Source organism: Calliphora vicina, chromosome 1 (assembly GCF_958450345.1).
Source record: "Calliphora vicina chromosome 1, idCalVici1.1, whole genome shotgun sequence".
In the NCBI taxonomy this organism is placed as follows: domain Eukaryota; kingdom Metazoa; phylum Arthropoda; class Insecta; order Diptera; family Calliphoridae; genus Calliphora; species Calliphora vicina.
In genome coordinates this window covers 12,113,530-12,139,378 of record NC_088780.1, presented here as the reverse complement: position 1 = coordinate 12,139,378, position 25,849 = coordinate 12,113,530, and the positions used below count along the sequence as shown (strand labels likewise).

The following is a 25,849-nucleotide window of genomic DNA, read 5'->3' as shown; positions in this document are numbered from 1 at the left end:
AATTTTTTGAAAATTGTTTATACTTTGAAATTTTAAAGTTCAATTAAAAGAATATCTAACCCTATCAAAAAAAAACTGAGTACGCACGTGTTTTGGACATAATGTCAATGCCCTGTGTTATGCTGTCCGCTTTCGACGCGATGCTGGTTGAGCTTTACATACGCCAATTCATTGGTAAGATACTTGGTAAAAGGATCATATGTGCTACGTTAGGAGAGATCAGTGTTTCAAAACTTGCCAATCGTGGAACTCGCAGTGATGAATATTAACTCCTCTTTTATGGAATTTAGCTATGAATCCTTGAAAAAAGGAGGATTAAAATTGTCTTATATGCAGACGATATAGAGGTACTGATATCTTGATATTAATTTGAGAGTGACAATCACCTTAGCTAATCTCTAAGTCATAGCATGCCTACACTAATAGCAGATCTATGAAATAGAGCAGGAATATTCTCTTGTTGTCTTCTAGGACATTAAGCGAAGCTTTACATACACTGATTCATTGGTAAGATATTTGGTAATTGGATCATATGTGCTACATTAGGAGAGATCAGTGTTTTAAAACATGCAAATCGTTGGTTGAGTCGGAAAGCAGAAGGATTAAAATTGTCAAATATGCGAATGATGTAGAAGCATTGATATCCCGATATAAAATTTCGGGATATAATATCGAGTAGTATGGCGTCAGCATTGAGAACACTGAGAGTGTGGAGTGTTGGCTAACCGATACCTTTCTTTGAATATCCCGAATAAGAATATGAGACTAATTGGACTCTTCCCACCTGCAGGTGTCCTGAGAATTTCCTGGGGCTGAATTTCCACATTCGATGTCGAATAAAATTTTTAGTAATTTTCTTATTTGAGATTATGGCATTCAATAACGAGCAAGATATTTAGTACATTTTATAGTATTCGATCACGAATGGGGTAATTAGGATCCCTGATATCTACAAAAGGTGGAATAGGTTCGGTGATTTCATTCTTCATTGAATTATATGGGATAAAGTTCTGTTTCAGGCTAACTAACATTTGTAGTGCTCTACATTCCGATATTTCTACAGTAAAACCTGCTGCTATTTGTATATTTACTTATAGCAAGGAGGACGTTAATGAAAAAGCAGGCATCTTCTCGACATCCAGGTTAACCAAAGAATAAATAAAAATACGGCACATTCTAGAATAAAGCTAATATGAGTCCATGGTCATGATAACTGCCAGGTTAACTATATAGCTGATGCATTTTCCAGACGTTTTGAGGTAATGTACTACGTTTGAACTCTGACATTTTACAAACTGCAACAGGGACTGTTTGGGCCAATGAAAGGTATTAAACGGCGAAAAATAAAGGCTATTGGTGTCATCACGACCAAACGCTGCATCATGGGAGTGTATAAAATGAGACTGAATCTACGGATCAATGTTAATAAATACAGTGTAAATCATATATCGTGAATATATTGAGCTCAAATATGAATTTATCCAATTGAACTTTAAATATTGGGTGTATGACTTGAAAATGTATAAATTTATTCAAAGTGTTGGCCTTGTTTCTGGAAATATATGGATTCCAAGCCAGAAGAACTGGCCATGAAGGGATACTCTGTTCCAAAGTGAAGCGTATCCCAAAGAGGGCGTTCTGCATCAATCGAAACAAATAGTAGTCAGTGGGACAAGGTCTGGACTATAAAGCGGATGAGGGGAAACTTCCCAACCACTTCACTCTAAATAGTTTTTAACTGGTATAACAAGTTGTGGGCGTGTTTTGTCATGATGGAATATTACGATTTCATTTCTGGCCGCATATTCTGCAGTTTTTAGGCCAATATTCGCTTCAAATGAATCAGTTGCATTGTGCAGCTCATAATAGATAAAGGGAATTACCTTAGCACCATGGAAATTCAGCTTTAATGTCGATTCGACTGGTTGGCTGGGCTTCACATACGATATCTAACGCTTCGTGTTATCGCAAGTAATGATTCGGTGCATCATCGTCTTTCATTTATTCTACATAGTTTGGGTAAAAATGGGCGGTATTGTATTAGTGGGCGTTGCACCTACATGCAATGTAAATTGTTAATCACCCCTATCGCAAATCAATATTTCACATGAAATATGTACCCATTTCCCATTTTTCGTTCATAAACTTTGTTCAATTTGTAAACAATAAACAGCTGCTACGAACAAAATCAACTATTGTGAATGAAAAGTTTAGGGGAATATCACGATAGCAATTTTCCCTTCGAGGGAAATTAATATATCATGGAAACATAAATTTCACATATTTTTCACGATAGGGGTGAATATTATAGAACTATAATCGTAAAAGTATTTAAACTTTGTATGAATAAATTTCTTATCACTGTACGGAGTTTGGCTGAAAATGGGCGGTATTGTATTACTGGGCGTGGCACCTATCATATAAATTAAATAGTTATTTTCGAATATCTGGAGTACTATAACTGAATCAATTTCATATCATGGCATGAAGTTTAACAAAAAATAGGAACGATAGGAACAGGGGGAGTCACCTTCCATACAAAGTAAATAGCTATTTCTAAATATCTTGAGAACTATAGTTACAAGATTATTCAAACTATTTTTTATACTTTCAATGGCAAAAGCAAATTAAAAACTAACAAAAAATTCCGGTATTAATTATATTCATTTAATTTTTTATAAAATCCTTCCACATTCTTTATTTTATTACAATTCCGAATAAAGATTTTAGTAAATTAAGCTCAAATTTAATTAATTAATTCAAAGCTCTGGTTAGCAACTAGTTGTGTTTTTATTTATTCTAATGGTTCTTTTTAATACATAATTAATAAATAAAACAATAGCTTAACTTCATGTTAAAATAATTTATGTTTCAACTTTCTTTATTTATAGCAATGAACGCCCAAATATTCCTGTTTATATTACTCTCAATAAGTCTAGAACACTTTGCACAAGCAGAATTTCAGTAAGTCCAAGCTTTTCTCTAATCATATCACATAAATCAAAAATATAATTTTCTCATTATCCCCCCATCAGACATAGTTTAGAAATCACAGATATTTTACCCGAAGATATAAAACGTTACGACAAAATGAGGCCGCCCAAAAAGGAGGGTCAACCAACGATAGTCTACTTTCATGTCACCGTCATGGGTTTAGATTCAATCGATGAGAATTCCATGACCTATGTGGCCGATATATTCTTTGCCCAGACCTGGAAAGATCATCGTTTAAGACTGCCGGAAAATATGACACAGGAATATCGTTTACTAGAGGTGGATTGGCTGAAACGTTTATGGCGTCCGGATTCGTTTTTCAAAAATGCCAAATCGGTAACATTTCAAACGATGACCATACCAAATCATTACATGTGGCTGTATAAAGATAAAACTATATTGTATATGGTGAAATTGACATTAAAACTGTCGTGTATTATGAATTTTGCCATTTATCCGCATGATACACAGGAGTGTAAACTACAGATGGAGAGTTGTAAGTAATGAGGACTGGGAAGAAGTAAAGCAAGTGCAAAATTTATTTGATTGTTTTGATTTTATAGTATCACACACCACGGATGACATGATATTTCAATGGGATCCCACCACACCTTTGGTGGTCGATGAAAACATCGAATTGCCTCAGGTGGCGCTGATACACAATGAAACGGCCGATTGTACGCAGGTCTATTCCACCGGTAATTTCACCTGCCTGGAGGTGGTCTTCACTTTGAAGAGACGTCTCGTTTACTATGTTTTCAATACCTACATACCCACTTGCATGATTGTCATTATGTCTTGGGTTTCATTTTGGATTAAGCCAGAAGCTGCTCCGGCACGTGTCACTCTGGGTGTCACTTCTCTACTAACTCTATCAACGCAACATGCGAAATCTCAATCATCGCTACCGCCCGTCTCCTACTTGAAAGCAGTGGATGCTTTTATGTCCGTGTGTACGGTTTTCGTGTTTATGGCTTTAATGGAATATTGTTTAATCAACATTGTGTTAAGTGATACGCCCATACCAAAGCCCATAGCTTATCCTCCCAAACCCAAGCCAGAAGAACCTAAAAAAGAGGAGGCGAAACCCGAGCCGCCACCACCACCAGCTCATCCACCGCTAACGGATGAAAAAATCGAAAAGATATTCGATGAAATGACAAAAAACAAAAGGGTAAGTTGAGGCTTTTCTTAAAACATAAAGTAGTTTTTGCAATTATTATAAATTTCCAGTCACATTTGGGTCATGGCCATAGCCATACTACACGTCGTGTTATGCGGCCACCACTCGATGCCGATGGTCCTTGGATTCCTCGCCAAGAATCTCGCATTATTTTAACACCCACAATAGCTCCTCCACCAGCACCACCCAAGCCCGCTGAACCCGAACCGCCCAAACCGAAACTAACACCTCAACAGGAACGTTTAAAACGTGCCATTTACATTGATCGTACTTCTCGTGTAGCTTTCCCAGCTTTATTTGCCTCTCTAAATGCCATCTATTGGATAGTATTTTATGAATATCTTTAAGGAGCTGAAAACGTCTAAAAACAACACACTCTCTATTGTAGATGATTAGAAAATTTAAATTTAAGAAACAAACTAAAAACTGTCATGCAGAAAAACACAATGTTGTTGAAGTATTTTTAAAGGTTTTTTATCTGTTTATATTTAGATGAACGAGGCCAAAACCAGCAGACATTTTTTCAAAGAAAATTTGAAGTTCTTTAATTACACTAAATGATAATCTAGACTTACCAGCAGAAGCTGCTGTTTCCAGATTCTTGTGATTTTATTATTTAATGAAATTTTTTTTATATTTATTCAAATTTTATACCATTTTTATATTTTAGCATTAAACAAATTCACTTTTTTATTAAGATTCTTTTAAATAATACTTTTTTTATTTAATTTATTATTTTTCCATTTCTTTAACGTTATTTTATCAAAAATTGTACGTTTTTTACCATTAACACATCTCCAAAAGGAGTGAGCAATTAAAAATGGCAGACACTGAATTTGCATTTACATCTTTATACTTTTTTAACACAATTTTATTTTAAAATAACTTTAATTACAACTTAATACTGCATGTTATCACATTTATTACATGATTTACTTTATATTAAAACACAAATATTTTAATTTTCTTGATTTATTAACACTTTGTAATTAATTTTATTAAGAACCAAAATCCTCTATGCATTTAATTCGCCAATGACTGACACTCAACTAAATCAAAACATCAAAACAATGCAATAACACAGGCATACAAACATGTATTAAATAGGAGGCCATGTTGTGTTTACATTTCTGCTCGTATTTACAACAACAAACGTAAAGAACTCTATTTTTAAGTACAGCTCTATTTAAAAAGATATGTTGTTGTTGTTTTCTAATGATTGTCTTTACTACTAGTTAGCAAAGTCTTAAACCTTTTATTGTGAATGTCATCATGGTGTCACAATAGTGATGTCAATCAACTATTTTAAATCATAACGTGTAATTAATGATGATGAAATGTTGAATAGACATGTAATTTCAAGTTGGATGAAACAAAATATTCTTAAATTACTTTTTTAATACAATGTAAACAAGAATTCATGTAAATAATCAAAAAAATATGAAAATTAAAGCAATTTATTTTAAATCTTTGCAAAAATTTAAAAACAAACAAAAAATATAACTTTTTTTAATAATAATTAGTAGAACCTTAACTAAATTAAATATAATATGAATAAAATATCAAAACACTAATAAAGCTTTTAAAATGTTTTAATAGAATTTATCCAAAATTTAATTTTAACATATAAGCAGTGGATTTTTTAATTTTTCAAAAATTGTTTTAAAAATCTATAATTAATTTATTATTTCTTTATGAAAACAACATTGTGTTTTTCTAAGCCTAAATCTTATTTCAACACAAAAACAATGTTCAAATAATTAAACTAATTAAGTATTTTAATAGGTTATTATTAAAAATATTAAAAACAAACAAATCTAACAAATACTTCAAATACCACATTTAAATATAAAAAATAATATTGTTGTAAATATTCAAACATAATTAAATTAAAAATTTAAAAACTAATTATGTTTATAACATTATTTTTATTTAAAATATAAATTACTTAATTAAAATTGTAAAAAAGAAAGGAAACATTTAAAAAAATATTCTAAAAAATTACAAATGCTAATAATAAAATATAGTACAAGTGTCACAATTATAGTTATAAATTAAGGGTTTAGTGTAAAAACATGATAAAAGACAAGGTTTTGAAAACGAATATTATTACTGAACTTTATAAAAATGACAAAATTATTTTTAATAAGAATTTTCAAACTAAAGTTTTGTTTTTTCTACAAATATTTAATAGTTTTTATTTTCTAGTCTCACATCTATTTTTGTTACATTTATTTTTTAATTTTTAAAGCTTATCATGTTTTTACTTTAAGCTTTTAAATATTTGCCGCAAATTATTATTATATTAATTTTAAGTAAACTATTTATTATGCTAATTGTTGTTTTAAATATTCAGTAAACAAACTTGTAAATATTATTTAGTTTAAACAAAGTAATTAACTTATTATTTTAAAAACATATGTATTAATGTTGCCATAATTTTAGAAACCAGCATATCTAGTTTGACTTTTATAAAAGCGCTGAAAAAACTTAACTATTATATAGAAATCTAAACTGCTAAAGTTTTTAAAAGAAACCTTATGCGAAATTGTTAAACTTCCGTATTTTTCTCAAACTATTTTCGAATTCTGGATATAAGTGTTGGCATATTTTTTAATTTCATACTTTTAGAAACTGGCTTATCTGCTAACAATTTTAAAAAAGTTCTGATAAAATTAAACTATTTATTGAATTTTGGCTGTATACTTTTCAAAATTGAACATTTTTTAAATTGATTGTGTCAAGTCAAAATAAATATTACCAAATAACCGCCGGAATTTAAAGCGATCTTGGATTTAAACTTAGAAAAATATAGTGTGATAAATTTGTATCTCTTTTTTATATCTTGCAACATTTTTCAAATTGAATTTTCTTATTATTTCCACAACTCTACATTTTATATTTCGTTTTAATCTCAAAGAAATTTTACGCCATTTTACTTTTAATTTGTTTTGTATATTATAAATATTATTACAACAAAATAATACACAAATACATTTATACAAACATGCATTCAATAGGCGGCCATGTTGTGTTTACATTTCTGCACATATTTACAACAACAAACGTGAAGTACTCTCTTTTTAAGTCTAGCTCTATTTAAATGAGATGTAGTTGTTGTCTTAAGATGTTTGTCTTTACTACTAGTTAAACCTTTTATTGTGAGTGTCATCATGGCGTCACAATAGTGGTGCCAAATAATTTAAATGATAACGTGTAATTAGTGCTAAAAAAAAGATTCAATAAACATTGGCCCATAATCATAGTCAGAAATAAAGAATACTTTAAGAGAATTTAACTCGACTTTACTCAAGAGTGGACTTTAGGTCTATCATAGACAAGTTAAAGTATACTTCTGACGTTGAAGTCGACTTTAAATACAAAACTAGCTGAAGTTGTTATTAACTCGTTTAACAACAGCATCAGCTGTTCTTCACCAAGTAAAAAAGTTCTGCAGAATGTAAAAAATGTTTAAGTTACAAGATATTGGTAGAGATTTTGCAATTATTGAACAGTTATCAATAAAATTAGTACCAAAATATTCTAATTATGATATTCATCTTATATATTTAATTTTTCCACAACAAACTACTTTTTTTTTTAATTTTGTTCAGCTGTTCAGCGTTGCAATTTGTCTGTATTTTGTTGTATATTGTATGAAAACATTTTCTACAATTGCGGTGGACCCCAGTTAAAGTCGGTTCAATTTAAAACATACTTTAATTTTGACTATAGTTGCAAAATAATTAAAAGCTGGTTTTTATTTTAAAGTTGTTTCTAAAAAGAACCGACTTTAGTGTTTGACTATGATTATGGGCCATTATTTTCAAGTCGAAAATAAAATATTTTACAGAAATTTAAGGTGCAATAGTTTTAAAAAGAGAAACATTATGCGAAAGAAATTGTTTAAATTTAGAATGTTTTTCAAACAATTTTCAAAATTATATAAAATAACCACTTGAATTATAGTAGTCTCCATAATTTCAATCTAGTGGGACAATTGTTTTTATACCGTTCAGGGTATTTATAAGTTTGTCATTCCGTTTGTAATTCTACATTTTTCATTTGCGACCCCGCAAAGTTCTGGATCGTTATAGATAGCAGAGTCGATAGAGTCGATATAGCCATCCGTCCGTCTGTATGTTGAAATCAACTTTCCGTAGCCTTCAAATAACTTACATGCATGATTCATACATCAAGGGATGGGAATTCTCCCGGTGCGGTTGCTATCTATTTAAATCGAGAATATCGCCTAAAAATGTCTGAAATATAAGGAAAAAACCAGGGCAACCTTGATTTTTTTTATCTATTTTCGATATAGATATCCAATAATAGATATTTCAAAGACCTTTGCAACGGCATATATAAGGCCAAAGTAAGTCGGACCTATAATGGATCAAAATCGATAAAAATATTTTTTACCCCGAATTTTTTTCACCAATTTTTTTTTTAATTAATTTAAAAAAATAATTTCTACATAAAATTTGTTTCGATAATAAATTAAAAAAATTAATTTTGTTCATTTAAAAATATTTAAATTTAAATTTTTTTTTTGTATTTTTTAACAATTTTCAAAATCAATTTTACTATTCGTCGTTCTATTTCACAGTAGATTTCTATAACGCTACATTTTATATTTCGATTAGGCTTCTAAAAACATTAACGTACTATTATTTTAATTTTTTTTTGTAATTTTAAGCAGATTTGTTAGAGATTTATATTTAGATAAATAATTTTAAGATTTTAAAGTATTATAAATATTATAAATTAAAAAAAGATTAAATAAATGTATGTCTGTAACGTGTTAATTATGTAAGTGTTAACAATGAATCAATGAAATCTGGTTAATTATATAATTGTTAAAGTAAATACAAAAAAATAAATAAATGAAATTGATTAAAAATTATAAATTAAATAAATAAAAAAATAAACGATTATGTATAAGTATATTAAACAATAAATAATTGTTGTTATTAAAAGAAAAAAAAGCTCTAAGCATAGCTGTCAGATGTTTCCGATCCCAAAAGTCTGATTTAAAATATAATTTTCAAAGATTTACGATTTAAAATCTGCCATCAATCTGTAAATAACTCAGATAATAGTGATTGAACATATTTTTTTCTTTTTTTCATCTAAAATTTAGTTCAATAAATTTGGCAAACAAAAATTCTGTTTAAATTGTGATTTAAAATTTGGATACAATATTAAACAATGTTTAAATTTTTCCAAAATACATAAACATCTCCTAAAATCAGCAATATTCTATATGACCCCATGTTCCAGAATACCCTACTCTTACCTATAATTAATTCTGTAAATAAAATGAATGAATCCCATTAATTCAACAAAAATTCATTCATAAAATTGTTCATTGAACTTTCTAAACTAAAAAAGAAAATGAAGCATCAATGAATTACCAAGAAAAGTGGGAGTTTTAAGAGAGCACATACAAAAACAAACTTAAACAAAACCATATGGTCCTTACACATTCAACAGTTTATTATTGTTTCCCCTTAACACACACACACATTCTTGATACCAACAATTTGTTGATAAACAATAATAAAAGAAATACAAAACAAGCAACACGTGTTTAAAATTATAAATAAAGAAAAGCCAACTTTTAGGCGCAGGCGTAATAAACCAAGAGTTGAAAAACAACAAGAGACAACCATTGTCAAAATGACAAGTGACAGCAACAAAAAAAAAGATATTGATTTTTCATTAAATGAAAAAAACAAGCACAAATTTACATACATCTTCTTGTTGCTTATTGAAAACATAAATAAATACACAAAATTAAAAGAAAACTAAATAAAAATTATAAAATAAAGCCTATCTTAAGGAGGTTTAAAGTTTTTTTCCCCACATCAAATGTAGTTTATTAAAAATAAAAAAAGAACATTAAAGGAAATAAACCACAAACAGACAGTGAACAAAAAAGAAAGCAAAGATAAGAGTTTTTTTTCTAGCCAACATATTTTTCCGGTTATGCTAAATATGCGACCATATGTGCCCTCAAATCGTATCGCCATACGCGATTCCATTGATGAAGACATAAGCGACGATGTAGATGATGAGGTATTCATTAAGGATTCAAAATCATCAAAGGTTTGTAATTCTTTTTTTTTTAGATTAAATACTTTATTTTTCTTTATGAAAATAATCTATTTCCAGATGAGTGAGGAGAAGGGCTTAAAGCGTCCTTTAATGGCACCCAGACGTAAAAATGGCAAATCCCAAAATTCGGTGCCCATAATGAAAAAACATCGCCGCTGCTGTTGGCGTTGCTGTGAACCCTTCTGCTATGGCCTGGCTGCTTTGACCATTATTATAGCCTTGATCAGCTTGATAGCTTTAATACTAACCATGGTTCCTGTGTCCATGCAAAAAATCAAATTATGGCTGCATCATCCACAAATTTCACCCTCTTTACCACTGGCTTTAAGCGATGATGGCCAGAAATCTTATGGCGACAGTATGGGCAGTGAATTTGTGCCTTGTACCCAGATCAGCGTGCAAAAGCTGTGGTCGCGCACCTTTCCCCGCATGAATAGTGAGAGTCCGGTGCGTAAAGCTGATTTGAATGGTGATGATGTGTCGGATATAATATTTGGTTTTGGTGTCGATGACAATATCCAGTATGAGGGCTATCCGTTGCCGAAATGCAAGAGCCCCATTCAAGGGGATGAGGTGCCCTGTGAGGGTGGTGTTATAGCTGTGAATGGTGTTAGCGGGGATTTGCTGTGGCAAACTTGGAGTGTGGCGAATGTGTTTTCGCTGTTGTGTACGGTGGATATAAATCTGGATGGTTATCCGGATTGTGTGGCGGCCGGAAGATTGGGGGTGAGTTAAAATTTACTGGATGTCGAAACAATTTTATGAAAAACTCAGAGTTTTTAAAATTACCGTCTTATATATACCCTTCACCTTCGTGAGAAGGGTATATACATATAAGTTTGTTATTCCTTTTTAATTTCCACAATATAATTTTCCGACCCTATAAAGTACATATATTTTGGATACTTATAGATAGCGGAGTCGATTAAGCCATGTCCGTCTGTCTGTCTGTCTGTTTGTCTGTCTTTCTTCAATAATTCTGTCAGACATGCTTTCGAGAGCTTTTCTATTTAAAATCAGCAAAATCGGTCAACAAATGGCTGATATATGAGGAAAAAACCATCAATCTGGATTACTAAGTCATTAATATAGACAATATGGATATCTAATGATAGATATTTCAAAGACCTTTGCAACGACTATAAGACCATAGTAAGTTGGACCTACAATGGGTCAAAATCGGAACCCAAATTTTTTTTTACCAAAAAACATTATTTTAAAATTTAAAAAAAAAAAATTAAAATTAAATTTAAAAAAACAAATTTTTTCCAAAAAATTAAAAAAACAACTGGAAAAAAATTGATTTTGTTTACCTAAAAATATATAAGATTCGGCACAGCCGAATATAGCTCTCATACTTGTTTTTTCATAAAATTGTAAAATGTGTGTTTTTCTAATTTGAGCGATTTTTGTGACTTAAGTGATTTTCGTTTTATTTTAAAGATCTTTTGTTTTCATGTCGAAAATGTTGAAGCGATTTTTCACCAATTATTGTTTTTTTTATGAACAAATGATTTGTTTTTTGTGAATTTGTCGTTTCTCGTAATTTTTAAGTGTTTTTCTGATTTTAGCGACTTTTTAATTTTGGCGATTTTTTTCTGAAATTTTAATATTTTTTTTTTAATTTTAGCGATTTTCATTAAACCAAATGAGTTTGTTTTCCTAGAACAAAAATTTATTTTTTGCTAAATTAGCATTTTCTATAATTTAAGTGATTTTTTTTTTAAATATTACCGTTTTTTTATTTGCGTTTTCTGATTTAAGCGATTTTTTCAATTTGCATTTTTTTGTCGTTTTCGTATTTTAGCGACTTTTCATTTTGGCGTTTTTTATTCCTGAAAAATTTATATTGTGACGAAATTAGACTATAAATTTTAATTTAACGGCCTGTAACGACTGCTTGCAAAATGTTTATATTCGTTATTCACAAAATGAATTGTTCTTTTAGCGATTTTCCGCGTTTTTTTTTTTAATTTTACGTTTTTTTAATTTTATAAATTTACTAATTTAGGGACTTCAATTCAATTCTCATGCTAGCTTTTTTTGTGAAATGGTTTAATATGTGATTTTTAAAGTGACACTTTTTGATTTTAGTCTTCATTTTAGCAACGTTTTGTGTTTTTCTAATTTGAGCGATTTTTGTGACTTAAGTGATTTTAAGTGACAATTCGTTTTATTTTAACGATCTTTTGTTTTCATATCAAAAATGTTTAAGTAATTTTTCACCAATTATTGTTTTTTTATGAACAAATGATTTCTTTTTTTTGTGAATTTGTCGTTTCTCGTAATTTAAATTTTTTTTTTCTGATTTTAGCGACTTTTTAATTTTGGCGATTTTTTTCTGAAATTTAAATATTTTTAAATGTTAGCGGTTTTTATTAAACTAAATGAGTTTGTTTTCAATTTTTTTTTTTGCTTCTATAATTTAAGAGATTTTTTTTAAATATTATCGTTTTTTTATTTGCGTTTTCCTAATTTAAGCGATTTTTTCAATTTGTAAAATTATTTTTTATATTTTTTTTTTTGTTGAAATTTAGATTTTTTTTTGCGAATTTGTGATTTTTGTATTTTAGCGATTTTTAATTTTGGCGTTTTTTGTTTCTGAAAATTACGAAATTACACTATCAATTTGAATTTAACGGTCTGTAACAACTGCTTGCTGTTCATCATGTTTATATTCGTTATTCACTGAATTAATTGTTTTTTTTTTAGCGATTTTTTTTTGGAAATTTATAAATAAATTTACTAATTCAGCGTCTTGAATTCAATCTTCATTTTAGCTTTTCTAAATAATCAAAAAAATATGAAAATTAAAGCAATTTATTTTAAATCTTTGCAAAAATTTAAAAACAAACAAAAAATATAACTTTTTTTAATAATAATTAGTAGAACCTTAACTAAATTAAATATAATATGAATAAAATATCAAAACACTAATAAAGCTTTTAAAATGTTTTAATAGAATTTATCCAAAATTTAATTTTAACATATAAGCAGTGGATTTTTTAATTTTTCAAAAATTGTTTTAAAAATCTATAATTAATTTATTATTTCTTTATGAAAACAACATTGTGTTTTTCTAAGCCTAAATCTTATTTCAACACAAAAACAATGTTCAAATAATTAAACTAATTAAGTATTTTAATAGGTTATTATTAAAAATATTAAAAACAAACAAATCTAACAAATACTTCAAATACCACATTTAAATATAAAAAATAATATTGTTGTAAATATTCAAACATAATTAAATTAAAAATTTAAAAACTAATTATGTTTATAACATTATTTTTATTTAAAATATAAATTACTTAATTAAAATTGTAAAAAAGAAAGGAAACATTTAAAAAAATATTCTAAAAAATTACAAATGCTAATAATAAAATATAGTACAAGTGTCACAATTATAGTTATAAATTAAGGGTTTAGTGTAAAAACATGATAAAAGACAAGGTTTTGAAAACGAATATTATTACTGAACTTTATAAAAATGACAAAATTATTTTTAATAAGAATTTTCAAACTAAAGTTTTGTTTTTTCTACAAATATTTAATAGTTTTTATTTTCTAGTCTCACATCTATTTTTGTTACATTTATTTTTTAATTTTTAAAGCTTATCATGTTTTTACTTTAAGCTTTTAAATATTTGCCGCAAATTATTATTATATTAATTTTAAGTAAACTATTTATTATGCTAATTGTTGTTTTAAATATTCAGTAAACAAACTTGTAAATATTATTTAGTTTAAACAAAGTAATTAACTTATTATTTTAAAAACATATGTATTAATGTTGCCATAATTTTAGAAACCAGCATATCTAGTTTGACTTTTATAAAAGCGCTGAAAAAACTTAACTATTATATAGAAATCTAAACTGCTAAAGTTTTTAAAAGAAACCTTATGCGAAATTGTTAAACTTCCGTATTTTTCTCAAACTATTTTCGAATTCTGGATATAAGTGTTGGCATATTTTTTAATTTCATACTTTTAGAAACTGGCTTATCTGCTAACAATTTTAAAAAAGTTCTGATAAAATTAAACTATTTATTGAATTTTGGCTGTATACTTTTCAAAATTGAACATTTTTTAAATTGATTGTGTCAAGTCAAAATAAATATTACCAAATAACCGCCGGAATTTAAAGCGATCTTGGATTTAAACTTAGAAAAATATAGTGTGATAAATTTGTATCTCTTTTTTATATCTTGCAACATTTTTCAAATTGAATTTTCTTATTATTTCCACAACTCTACATTTTATATTTCGTTTTAATCTCAAAGAAATTTTACGCCATTTTACTTTTAATTTGTTTTGTATATTATAAATATTATTACAACAAAATAATACACAAATACATTTATACAAACATGCATTCAATAGGCGGCCATGTTGTGTTTACATTTCTGCACATATTTACAACAACAAACGTGAAGTACTCTCTTTTTAAGTCTAGCTCTATTTAAATGAGATGTAGTTGTTGTCTTAAGATGTTTGTCTTTACTACTAGTTAAACCTTTTATTGTGAGTGTCATCATGGCGTCACAATAGTGGTGCCAAATAATTTAAATGATAACGTGTAATTAGTGCTAAAAAAAAGATTCAATAAACATTGGCCCATAATCATAGTCAGAAATAAAGAATACTTTAAGAGAATTTAACTCGACTTTACTCAAGAGTGGACTTTAGGTCTATCATAGACAAGTTAAAGTATACTTCTGACGTTGAAGTCGACTTTAAATACAAAACTAGCTGAAGTTGTTATTAACTCGTTTAACAACAGCATCAGCTGTTCTTCACCAAGTAAAAAAGTTCTGCAGAATGTAAAAAATGTTTAAGTTACAAGATATTGGTAGAGATTTTGCAATTATTGAACAGTTATCAATAAAATTAGTACCAAAATATTCTAATTATGATATTCATCTTATATATTTAATTTTTCCACAACAAACTACTTTTTTTTTTAATTTTGTTCAGCTGTTCAGCGTTGCAATTTGTCTGTATTTTGTTGTATATTGTATGAAAACATTTTCTACAATTGCGGTGGACCCCAGTTAAAGTCGGTTCAATTTAAAACATACTTTAATTTTGACTATAGTTGCAAAATAATTAAAAGCTGGTTTTTATTTTAAAGTTGTTTCTAAAAAGAACCGACTTTAGTGTTTGACTATGATTATGGGCCATTATTTTCAAGTCGAAAATAAAATATTTTACAGAAATTTAAGGTGCAATAGTTTTAAAAAGAGAAACATTATGCGAAAGAAATTGTTTAAATTTAGAATGTTTTTCAAACAATTTTCAAAATTATATAAAATAACCACTTGAATTATAGTAGTCTCCATAATTTCAATCTAGTGGGACAATTGTTTTTATACCGTTCAGGGTATTTATAAGTTTGTCATTCCGTTTGTAATTCTACATTTTTCATTTGCGACCCCGCAAAGTTCTGGATCGTTATAGATAGCAGAGTCGATAGAGTCGATATAGCCATCCGTCCGTCTGTATGTTGAAATCAACTTTCCGTAGCCTTCAAATAACTTACATGCATGATTCATACATCAAGGGATGGGAATTCTCCCGGTGCGGTTGCTATCTATTTAAATCGAGAATATCGCCTAAAAATGTCTGAAATATAAGGAAAAAACCAGGGCAACCTTGATTTTTTTTATCTATTTTCGATATAGATATCCAATAATAGATATTTCAAAGACCTTTGCAACGGCATATATAAGGCCAAAGTAAGTCGGACCTATAATGGATCAAAATCGATAAAAATATTTTTTACCCCGAATTTTTTTCACCAATTTTTTTTTTAATTAATTTAAAAAAATAATTTCTACATAAAATTTGTTTCGATAATAAATTAAAAAAATTAATTTTGTTCATTTAAAAATATTTAAATTTAAATTTTTTTTTTGTATTTTTTAACAATTTTCAAAATCAATTTTACTATTCGTCGTTCTATTTCACAGTAGATTTCTATAACGCTACATTTTATATTTCGATTAGGCTTCTAAAAACATTAACGTACTATTATTTTAATTTTTTTTTGTAATTTTAAGCAGATTTGTTAGAGATTTATATTTAGATAAATAATTTTAAGATTTTAAAGTATTATAAATATTATAAATTAAAAAAAGATTAAATAAATGTATGTCTGTAACGTGTTAATTATGTAAGTGTTAACAATGAATCAATGAAATCTGGTTAATTATATAATTGTTAAAGTAAATACAAAAAAATAAATAAATGAAATTGATTAAAAATTATAAATTAAATAAATAAAAAAATAAACGATTATGTATAAGTATATTAAACAATAAATAATTGTTGTTATTAAAAAAAAAAGCTCTAAGCATGGCTTTCAGAGGTTTCCGATCCCAAGAAAATCCCAAAAGTCTGATTTAAAATATAATTTTCAAAGATTTACGATTTAAAATCTGCCCTCAATCTGTAAATAACTCAGATAATAGTGATTGAACATATTTTTTTTCTTTTTTTCATCCAAAATTTAGTTCAATAAATTTGGCAAACAAAAATTCTGTTTAAATTGTGATTTAAAATTTGGATACAATATTAAACAATATTTAACAGTTTTTAAATTTTTCCAAAATACATAAACATCTCCTAAAATCAGCAATATTCTATATGACCCCATGTTCCAGAATACCCTACTCTTACCTATAATTAATTCTGTAAATAAAATGAATGAATCATTAATTCAACAAAAATTCATTCATAAAATTGTTCATTGAACTTTCTAAACTAAAAAAGAAAATGAAGCATCAATGAAATACCAAGAAAAGTGGGAGTTTTAAGAGAGCACATACAAAAACAAACTTAAACAAAACCATATGGTCCTTACACATTCAACAGTTTATTATTGTTTCCCCTTAACACACACACACACATTCTTGATACCAACAATTTGTTGATAAACAATAATAAAAGAAATACAAAACAAGCAACACGTGTTTAAAATTATAAATAAAGAAAAGCCAACTTTTAGGCGCAGGCGTAATAAACCAAGAGTTGAAAAACAACAAGAGACAACCATTGTCAAAATGACAAGTGACAGCAACAAAAAAAAAAAGATATTGATTTTTCATTAAATGAAAAAAACAAGCACAAATTTACATACATCTTCTTGTTGCTTATTGAAAACATAAATAAATACACAAAATTAAAAGAAAACTAAATAAAAATTATAAAATAAAGCCTATCTTAAGGAGGTTTAAAGATTTTTTTCCCCACATCAAATGTAGTTTATTAAAAATAAAAAAAGAACATTAAAGGAAATAAACCACAAACAGACAGTGAACAAAAAAGAAAGCAAAGATAAGAGTTTTTTTTTCTAGCCAACATATTTTTCCGGTTATGCTAAATATGCGACCATATGTGCCCTCAAATCGTATCGCCATACGCGATTCCATTGATGAAGACATAAGCGACGATGTAGATGATGAGGTATTCATTAAGGATTCAAAATCATCAAAGGTTTGTAATTCTTAAAGATTTTTTTAGATTAAATACTTTATTTTTCTTTGTGAAAATAATCCCTTTACAGATGAGCGAGGAGAAGGGCTTAAAACGTCCTTTAATGGCACCCAGACGTAAAAATGGCAAATCTCAAAATTCGGTGCCCATAATGAAAAAACATCGCCGCTGCTGTTGGCGTTGCTGTGAACCCTTCTGCTATGGCTTGGCTGCTTTGACCATTATTATAGCCTTGATTAGCTTGATAGCTTTAATACTAACCATGGTTCCTGTTTCCATGCAAAAAATCAAATTATGGCTGCACCATCCACAAATTTCACCCTCTTTACCACTGGCTTTAAGCGATGATGGCCAGAAATCTTATGGCGACAGTATGGGCAGTGAATTTGTGCCTTGTACCCAGATCAGTGTACAAAAGTTGTGGTCACGCACCTTTCCCCGCATGAATAGTGAGAGTCCGGTGCGTAAAGCTGATTTGAATGGTGATGATGTATCGGATATAATATTTGGTTTTGGTGTCGATGACAATATCCAGTATGAGGGCTATCCTTTGCCGAAATGCAAGAGTCCCATACAAGGGGATGAGGTGCCCTGTGAGGGTGGTGTTATAGCGGTGAATGGTGTTAGCGGGGATTTGTTGTGGCAAACTTGGAGTGTGGCGAATGTGTTTTCGTTGTTGTGTACGGTGGATATAAATCTGGATGGTTATCCGGATTGTGTGGCGGCCGGAAGATTGGGGGTGAGTTAAAATTTACTGGATGTCGAAACAATTTTATGAAAAACTCAGAGTTTTTAAAATTACCGTCTTATATATACCCTTCACCTTCGTGAGAAGGGTATATACATATAAGTTTGTCATTCCTTTTTAATTTCCACAATATAATTTTCCGACCCTATAAAGTACATATATTTTGGATACTTATAGATAGCGGAGTCGATTAAGCCATGTCCGTCTGTCTGTCTGTTTGTCTGTCTTTCTGTCTGATATCTTCGGGATCCAAATCTTCAATAATTCTGTCAGACATGCTTTCGAGAGCTTTTTTATTTAAAATCAGCAAAATCGGTCAACAAATGGCTGATATATGAGGAAAAAACCAGGACAACCTCGATTTTGGACCTATTTTTGACCTATATCTGGATTACTAAGTCATTAATATAGACAATATGGATATCTAATGATAGATATTTCAAAGACTTTTGCAACGACTATAAGACCATAGTAAGTTGGACCTACAATGGGTCAAAATCGAAACCCAAATTCTTTTTTACCAAAAAACATTATTTTAAAATTTAAAAAAAAAAATTTAAAATTAAATTTAAAAAAAAAAATTTTTTCCAAAAAATGAAAAAAACAACTGGAAAAAAATTGATTTTGTTTACCTAAAAATATATAAGATTCGGCACAGCCGAATATAGCTCTCATACTTGTTTTTTCATAAAATTGTAAAATGAGTGTTTTTCTAATTTGAGCGATTTTTGTGACTTAAGTGATTTTCGTTTATTTTAAAGATCTTTTGTTTTCATATCAAAAATGTTTAAGCGATTTTTCTCCAATTATTTTTTTTTATGAACAAATGATTTCTTTTTTTGTGAATATGTCGTTTCTCGTATTTTTTAAGTGTTTTTCTGATTTTAGCGACTTTTTAATTTTGGCGATTTTTTTCTGAAATTTTAATATTTTTTTTAATTTTAGCGGTTTTCATTAAACCAAATGAGTTTGTTTTCCTAGAACAATTATTGTTTTTTTATGAACAAATGATTTCTTTTTTTGTGAATATGTCGTTTCTCGTATTTTTTAAGTGTTTTTCTCATTTTAGCGACTTTTTAATTTTGGCGATTTTTTTTCTGAAATTTTAATATTTTTTTTAATTTTAGCGGTTTTCATTAAACCAAATGAGTTTGTTTTCCTAGAACAACAATTTAGTTTTTTGCTAAATTAGCATTTTCTATAATTTAAGAGATTTTTTTTTAAATATTACCGTTTTTTTATTTGCGTTTTTCTGATTTAAGCGATTTTTTCAATTTTCATTTTTTTTGGCGTTTTCGTATTTTAGCGACTTTTCATTTTGGCGTTTTTTATTTCTTAAAAATTTATAATGTGACGAAATTAGACTATAAATTTTAAATTAACGGTCTGTAACGACTGCTTGCAAAATGTTTATATTCGTTATTCACAAAATGAATTGTTCTTTTAGCGATTTTCCAAGTTTTTTTTAGCATTTTTTTTTTTATTTTAAATTTTACGTTTTTTTTTATTTTATAAATTTACTAATTTAGCGACTTCAATTCAATTCTCATGTTAGCTTTTTTTGTGAAATGGTTTAATATGTGATTTTTAAAGTGACACTTTTTGATTTTAGTCCTTATTTTAGCAACGTTTTGTGTTTTTCTAATTTGAGCGATTTTTGAGCAATTTTTCTCCAATTATTGTTTTTTTATGAACTAATGATTTCTTTTTTTGTGAATTTGTCGTTTCTCGTAATTTTAATTTTTTTTCTGATTTTAACGACTTTTTAATTTTGGCGATTTTTTTCTGAAATTTTAATATTTTTAAATTTTAGCGGTTTTTATTAAACTATATGAGTTTGTTTTCAATTTTTTTTTTTGCTAAATTAGCATTTTCTATAATTTAAGAGATTTTTTTTTAAATATTACCGTTTTTTATTTGCGTTTTTCTAATTTAAGCGATTTTTTCAATTTGCAAAATTAATATTTTTATTTTATTTTGTTGAAATTTAGATTTTTTTGGCGAATTTGTGATTTTTGTATTTTAGCGATTTTTAATTTTGGCGTTTTTTATTTCTGAAAATTACGAAATTACACTATCAATTTGAATTTAACAGTCTGTAACAACTGATTGCTGTTCATCATGTTTATATTCGTTATTCACTGAATTAATTGTTTTTTTTTTTAGCGATTTTCCAAGTATTTTTAGCGATTTTTTTTTGGAAATTTATAAATAAATTTACTAATTTAGCGGCTTGAAATCAATCTTCATGTTAGCTTTTTTGTGAAATGATTTAATTTGTGATTTTTGAGATTTTTATTTTGGTTCTTTTTTGAAATTATTAATTTTTTCTTTTGGTTTGAGTCTTCATTTTAGCCACGTTTTGTGAAATTAGAGATTTTTCTAAACTAAGCGTTTTTTTATTAACAATTTTTTAAGTTAAATTTTCGATTTTTTAATGTAATTATTTTTTTCCATTTTTCCGCCACTTTTTTAATTTTGCGATTTTTTGTGAAACGAAATTTTGGAAGTTTAGCGACTTCAATTAAATTTTACCGTTTTTTGTGATTTTGTTTAATTTGTGAATTTTTTTAACTGTTTTTTGTTTTTGAGAAATAAAAATTAAGCGATTTTTTCAGCCTAAATTTTTAATAATTTTAATTGAGCTTGAGTTGAAATCTACAATGTTTCTAAACTGAGAGCTTTTAAATTAAAGATTTTTTAAGTTAAATTTTCGTTTTTCACGTATTTTTTATTTTTAATTTTTTCGCCACTTTTTTCTTTTAGCGATTTTATGGGAATTTTTTTTAACTTTTTTATTTTAATGAATTTTATTAATTTTGGGTTTGTTGAACCCTACACCCGACAAGTGTAAAATTGATGTTGCGGCTAGAGGCGTTTGCCCTAGTCAATTTGAATATCGCTAAAATTAATAAAATTCTTAGATAAAAAATTTAAAAAAATTCACATAAAATCGCTAAAACAAAAAAGTGGCGGAAAAATTAAAAAAAAATTTCATTTAACGCTTTTTTTTAGCGATTTTATCTAAATTACTGGATATTTGTGAAAAGAAGTTTTAAGCGACTTTTTCAGCCAAAATTTTTTTTATTAATTTGAATTTTTTTTTTCAATATTTTTGCTACTCCAATAACAAAATACTTACTTTACAAAATTTTAAAATTATAATCAAAATTCAAGTGGCTTTTTATTTTGGTGCTTTTTTTTTAGCGATTTTTCAGTTTTCTGAAATTAGTGATTTTTTGTTCTATTTTGGCCATAAACAAATAAATTTTAAATTTTTTTCTGATTTCAGATTTTTGATCTTTTAAATTTTAGCGTTTTTTAGTTAAAGTGTTTTTTTTTTTGTGAAATTTGCGTTCTTTTATTTAAGCGATTTTAGTGTTCTTAGCGTTTTTTGGGTAAATTTTTGTTATTTTTTTTTTCGAAATTAGCGAATTTGAATTTTGGGTGAAATTATCGATTTTTATTTTTGGAAATTTTGAAAACCAATAAAGCCAATTTCAAAGAAAATTATTTGTGTTTTCCCAAAACCCTTCTATAAGTTTCAATTTTTATGATCCAAATCTCTTTTATTATAACATAAGTCCATTTCCTCTATTTCCAGATGATTTTCGCCATAAATGGTCGCAATGGCAACAATATTTGGGAATTCCGTGAGGTAGAAGTAGAGACCAACTCTCCCATAGTCATGGATCTCTACACCATTAACATAGTGCGAGATTTAGATGGTGATGAAATCTCCGAAATTTTAGCGGTACATCTTGAAGAACGTGAAGAATCCAAGGCGGGCCATATTAAAGTGATATCGGGTAAAACGGGTAAAGTTATACGCACCATACCGACACCCTTTAAAGAGGAGGTATTTGTGCCAGTACAAATTATCACCAAAGAAGATGGCACTGAACTATTGCTGATCATCACGGGTGGCCAGAGTACAGCGGGTGGTGTTTACTCTATACGTTTGTTGTCACTGATGAAATTTACCAGCGAAAAAGAGTTTACTCCCTTGTACCAGCACAAACGATCGGGTTTAATGGTGCCCTCGGTCTTGACCGATATTACCGGAGATCATGTGGCCGATATAGTGGTGTCTTCCTTTAATTCCACTGTTATGGCTTTTGATGGCCGCAACTTTTCCATGTTGTGGAATTTTACATTTCCCTCGAGTGAAAGTGTTAGTGCCATAGTGCCGGGTCATTTTAATCATGATAATGTTACGGATTTTATGGTAAAATATAATACTGGACCTGGTTTTCCGGTGTATTATTATTCGCAAACTACCATACTGGATGGTAGGAATGGAAAACCTTTGCTGGATGCTATGATGACAGATTCGGGAGGTTCAAATAGTTTATTGGGTGGTGTTTCCATATCTCAGACCTTTGGTGGTGATTTCTTTTTACACTGGCAAATGCAGTGCAGAGATAAATATGAGGCCAAGGATGCTTATGAATTTATACCAGGTAAGGGGAACAATAATTATACAGAGAAAACAGTTTTGTAAAGTGGATGAATTCGGTTATTATTGAGAGAATTTTGGAATATAACATTTGAAATTCCGTTGAAAATCTTAGAATGCGTAAATACAATTGAACATTTATTGCCGGAATTAAAATTTTGTAGCTACAAATAAAAAATTCGGTGGTCAAAACAAAACTTTTTTCTCCCTGTTTATAATTGTTTTAAGATTTCTCCATTAATATTTATTTTTCTTTATAGACAGTGACATAATCTTGCAGGCCCGAGCCGATACTTGCCGCTTAAGATACAACACCTCCAGTGTGGTCAAACTATATGCCATAGCTCGCCATATTGAGCCACCAGGCGCGGTATTGTTTAGCACTGGTAGTTTTTGTCTTCATGTTCATTTAATTAAAGTTTAATTTGAATTGCTTTCTTTTTCAGATGATTTGGAAGTGCATTTAAATCGCACCCAACATGTTAATCTCGTCACCGCTCACAAAACTCCCAAGTCTCCACTAAAACATCCCAAATTATTGAAGAAACTTTTGGCCAACAAAGAACTATTGGAAAAAGTTGTGGCCGCCGAAAAACTAGAGAGTTTAGAAAAGTCTAAGAATCAATTTAGACAGGAGACGGCACGCAATCGCCTATTGCCACCGGAATTGATACAAGAGGCTTTGGAGAAAAATGAACCTCCGGTGGTGGATACTTATGAGGCTCTGAAGCAACTAAATTCGCCCTATTATGGGAATGTAGGTTATGGCGGAAATTCACCAGGTTTGAGGGAATTTGTGAGTATAAAACTTCTTAAGATTTTTGACTAAAACCAGGGGGGGTTATTGTGTAATTGGAATCGAAAGAAAACATATTCGAATTTCCATTTATAGAGCATATAAATTCGAAGGGGTTTCTGAATTACGTTTTTCAACTTCATTCAAAGGTTTTTATTTAAATAGAATTCATTCATCGTTGAATTCATAACAGAATTCATTCATCCTTTGAATGATTAAATTTTTGTTAATTCAAATCTTATACAAATTGAAATTAAAATATGTTTTCTTCATTCAGTTTTGTTTTTGTTTTGCTTTTAATTATTTCAAATTTGAATTCAAGACATTTTTAATGATTCAATAGGGATTTGATTCTATAAAAAATGAATTCTCAAAAGAATGAATGCAATATATTTTAAGTACAAAGGAATTAGGCCTATGAATTCAAATATGAGATCAAATTTATTTTGATTTCCAAAATGGAATTAAGAATTAATTCTTTCGAACTTTTGCTGGGGGATTATTTTTAATTCGAATCGTAAGAAAACATTTTCGAATTTCTTACATAAAGTAATAAATTCCAATTTTGTTTTTGGAATCGAATATTTTGCTTTTGGAATAAAAAAAAAAATTATTTCAGATTTTAAGGAAATATTTTTATTTTAATTATTGTTCCGAATAGTCTTAACTACAAGTTGCTAATAAGCCGCTTCTGTTAACTTTCAGCAAAAGGACTACGATGTCGTCGAACCCCAAAGAGTTCCCGAGGACTATGAGAACGCCTATCCGGACAGTGAGGTGCCCCAGATAGTGCCCGCCAACGAACATCCCATACGTTTGCGTACAAAATATCCCGGCAATCGGGATATACGCAGTGATGTACCCACCTTTGATGAAGATTCCAATTCCACCGCAAGTCTACCCACTGGCGGAGTGCCACAAAACAATCTCGACAAAGATGAGCCGCTGAGTTTATGGGATTTGGAGAGGGAGAAAGAAGAAAGAGACGCCATGAAAAAACAGCAGCAACAGCAACAAAATTACGAAATCCAGGAGCAACAGCTGCAACAAAATGCACAAATCGAAGATTTATTGGGAGGGGTAGCGCCCGAAAAACGTAAGAAGAGAGAGGAAAGCATGACATCAACTGAAAATGATGACTGGTTCCTGGCTTCGATATCATCGACTGGAGTTTTAATGAAATCTTTAAATAACACCAGATCCAGCATAGATTTTGCATTTGTTTTGAATATAAGAGAATCAGAGGCCTATCCACCATTATTTAAGCCTCAGGATTTAAATTGTGTGGAGGAGAAAATCAGCGCCTATAAAAGTAAGTTGAAAAAAAATCATAAAATTTATTTTATTAAAAAAAATTTTTACATTTTCAGGCTACACTATGGATAACCAAAGAGCTTTGCGCAAACAATTCCTTAAACAATGCCTTAATGAGCGTTTGGTCAACATTAATCCCGACTTGCCCAAATATGAGTCACAATTGGTGGTCACACGCTTAAGCATTACCTGCACTTGTCGTTCACTACAAGCCGGCGAGGTATGCTCTGAATTGGATGATATCAAGCAACAAAAATGGACTGAATTCATGGGTAATGATGGCAATGGTTTTTATAGAAATTGAAAAAACAATTCTATAGAGTGGTGGTAAAAATAAAAATTTTATATAAACGAAAGGTTGAATAATGTTAATTATTTGGAAAATGCACTTTATGGGGTAGTCAAAACAAAACAAAAAATACAAAGAATTCCTTAATTAGGTTGAAAAGCACAGTTTTTCATTGATTAGTTTTCTTTAATTTTTGTTTTTTTTTTTTGGGAAATTTTAAATAAGCACAATATTTTTTATATAATTTATGTAATATTACCTATAGTATACATTTATGTATGTAGAAATAGTTTATTTAAATCCTTTTTTGGATTATGATATATTATTGGAATTAAGTTTAATTTATAATTTTATTTTCCATATTTTCTTAATATTCTAAAAGATGTAGCATTTAGCTTCATTATTATGTATAAACAAAATGAATTTAATAAAGAAAAGATAATATATTA

The 25,849-nt window shown here is 28.7% G+C and overlaps 3 protein-coding genes across 3 annotated transcripts; all 3 read left to right on the top strand.

The window, feature by feature from the left end:
- Window positions 1-2,893: 2,893 nt before the first annotated feature.
- On the top strand, window positions 2,894-4,524 carry ort (ora transientless). The gene is given in 4 exon segments (XM_065516015.1): window positions 2,894-2,964; window positions 3,036-3,490; window positions 3,558-4,200; window positions 4,251-4,524. Coding segments are annotated over 4 exon segments (1,443 nt in total).
- A 5,653-nt stretch (window positions 4,525-10,177) lies between these two features.
- On the top strand, window positions 10,178-11,032 carry LOC135949199 (uncharacterized). Its single transcript, XM_065498683.1, has 2 exons — window positions 10,178-10,288; window positions 10,355-11,032. The coding sequence occupies exons 1-2, from the start codon at window positions 10,178-10,180 to the stop codon at window positions 11,030-11,032; spliced, it is 789 nt and encodes a 262-aa protein (XP_065354755.1).
- Window positions 11,033-17,603: 6,571 nt separating this feature from the next.
- On the top strand, window positions 17,604-25,581 carry LOC135949436 (uncharacterized). Its single transcript, XM_065499001.1, has 7 exons — window positions 17,604-17,794; window positions 17,865-18,533; window positions 22,147-23,005; window positions 23,262-23,387; window positions 23,448-23,797; window positions 24,503-25,109; window positions 25,168-25,581. The coding sequence occupies exons 1-7, from the start codon at window positions 17,675-17,677 to the stop codon at window positions 25,413-25,415; spliced, it is 2,979 nt and encodes a 992-aa protein (XP_065355073.1). The 5' UTR covers window positions 17,604-17,674; the 3' UTR covers window positions 25,416-25,581.
- The last annotated feature ends 268 nt before the right edge of the window (window positions 25,582-25,849 follow it).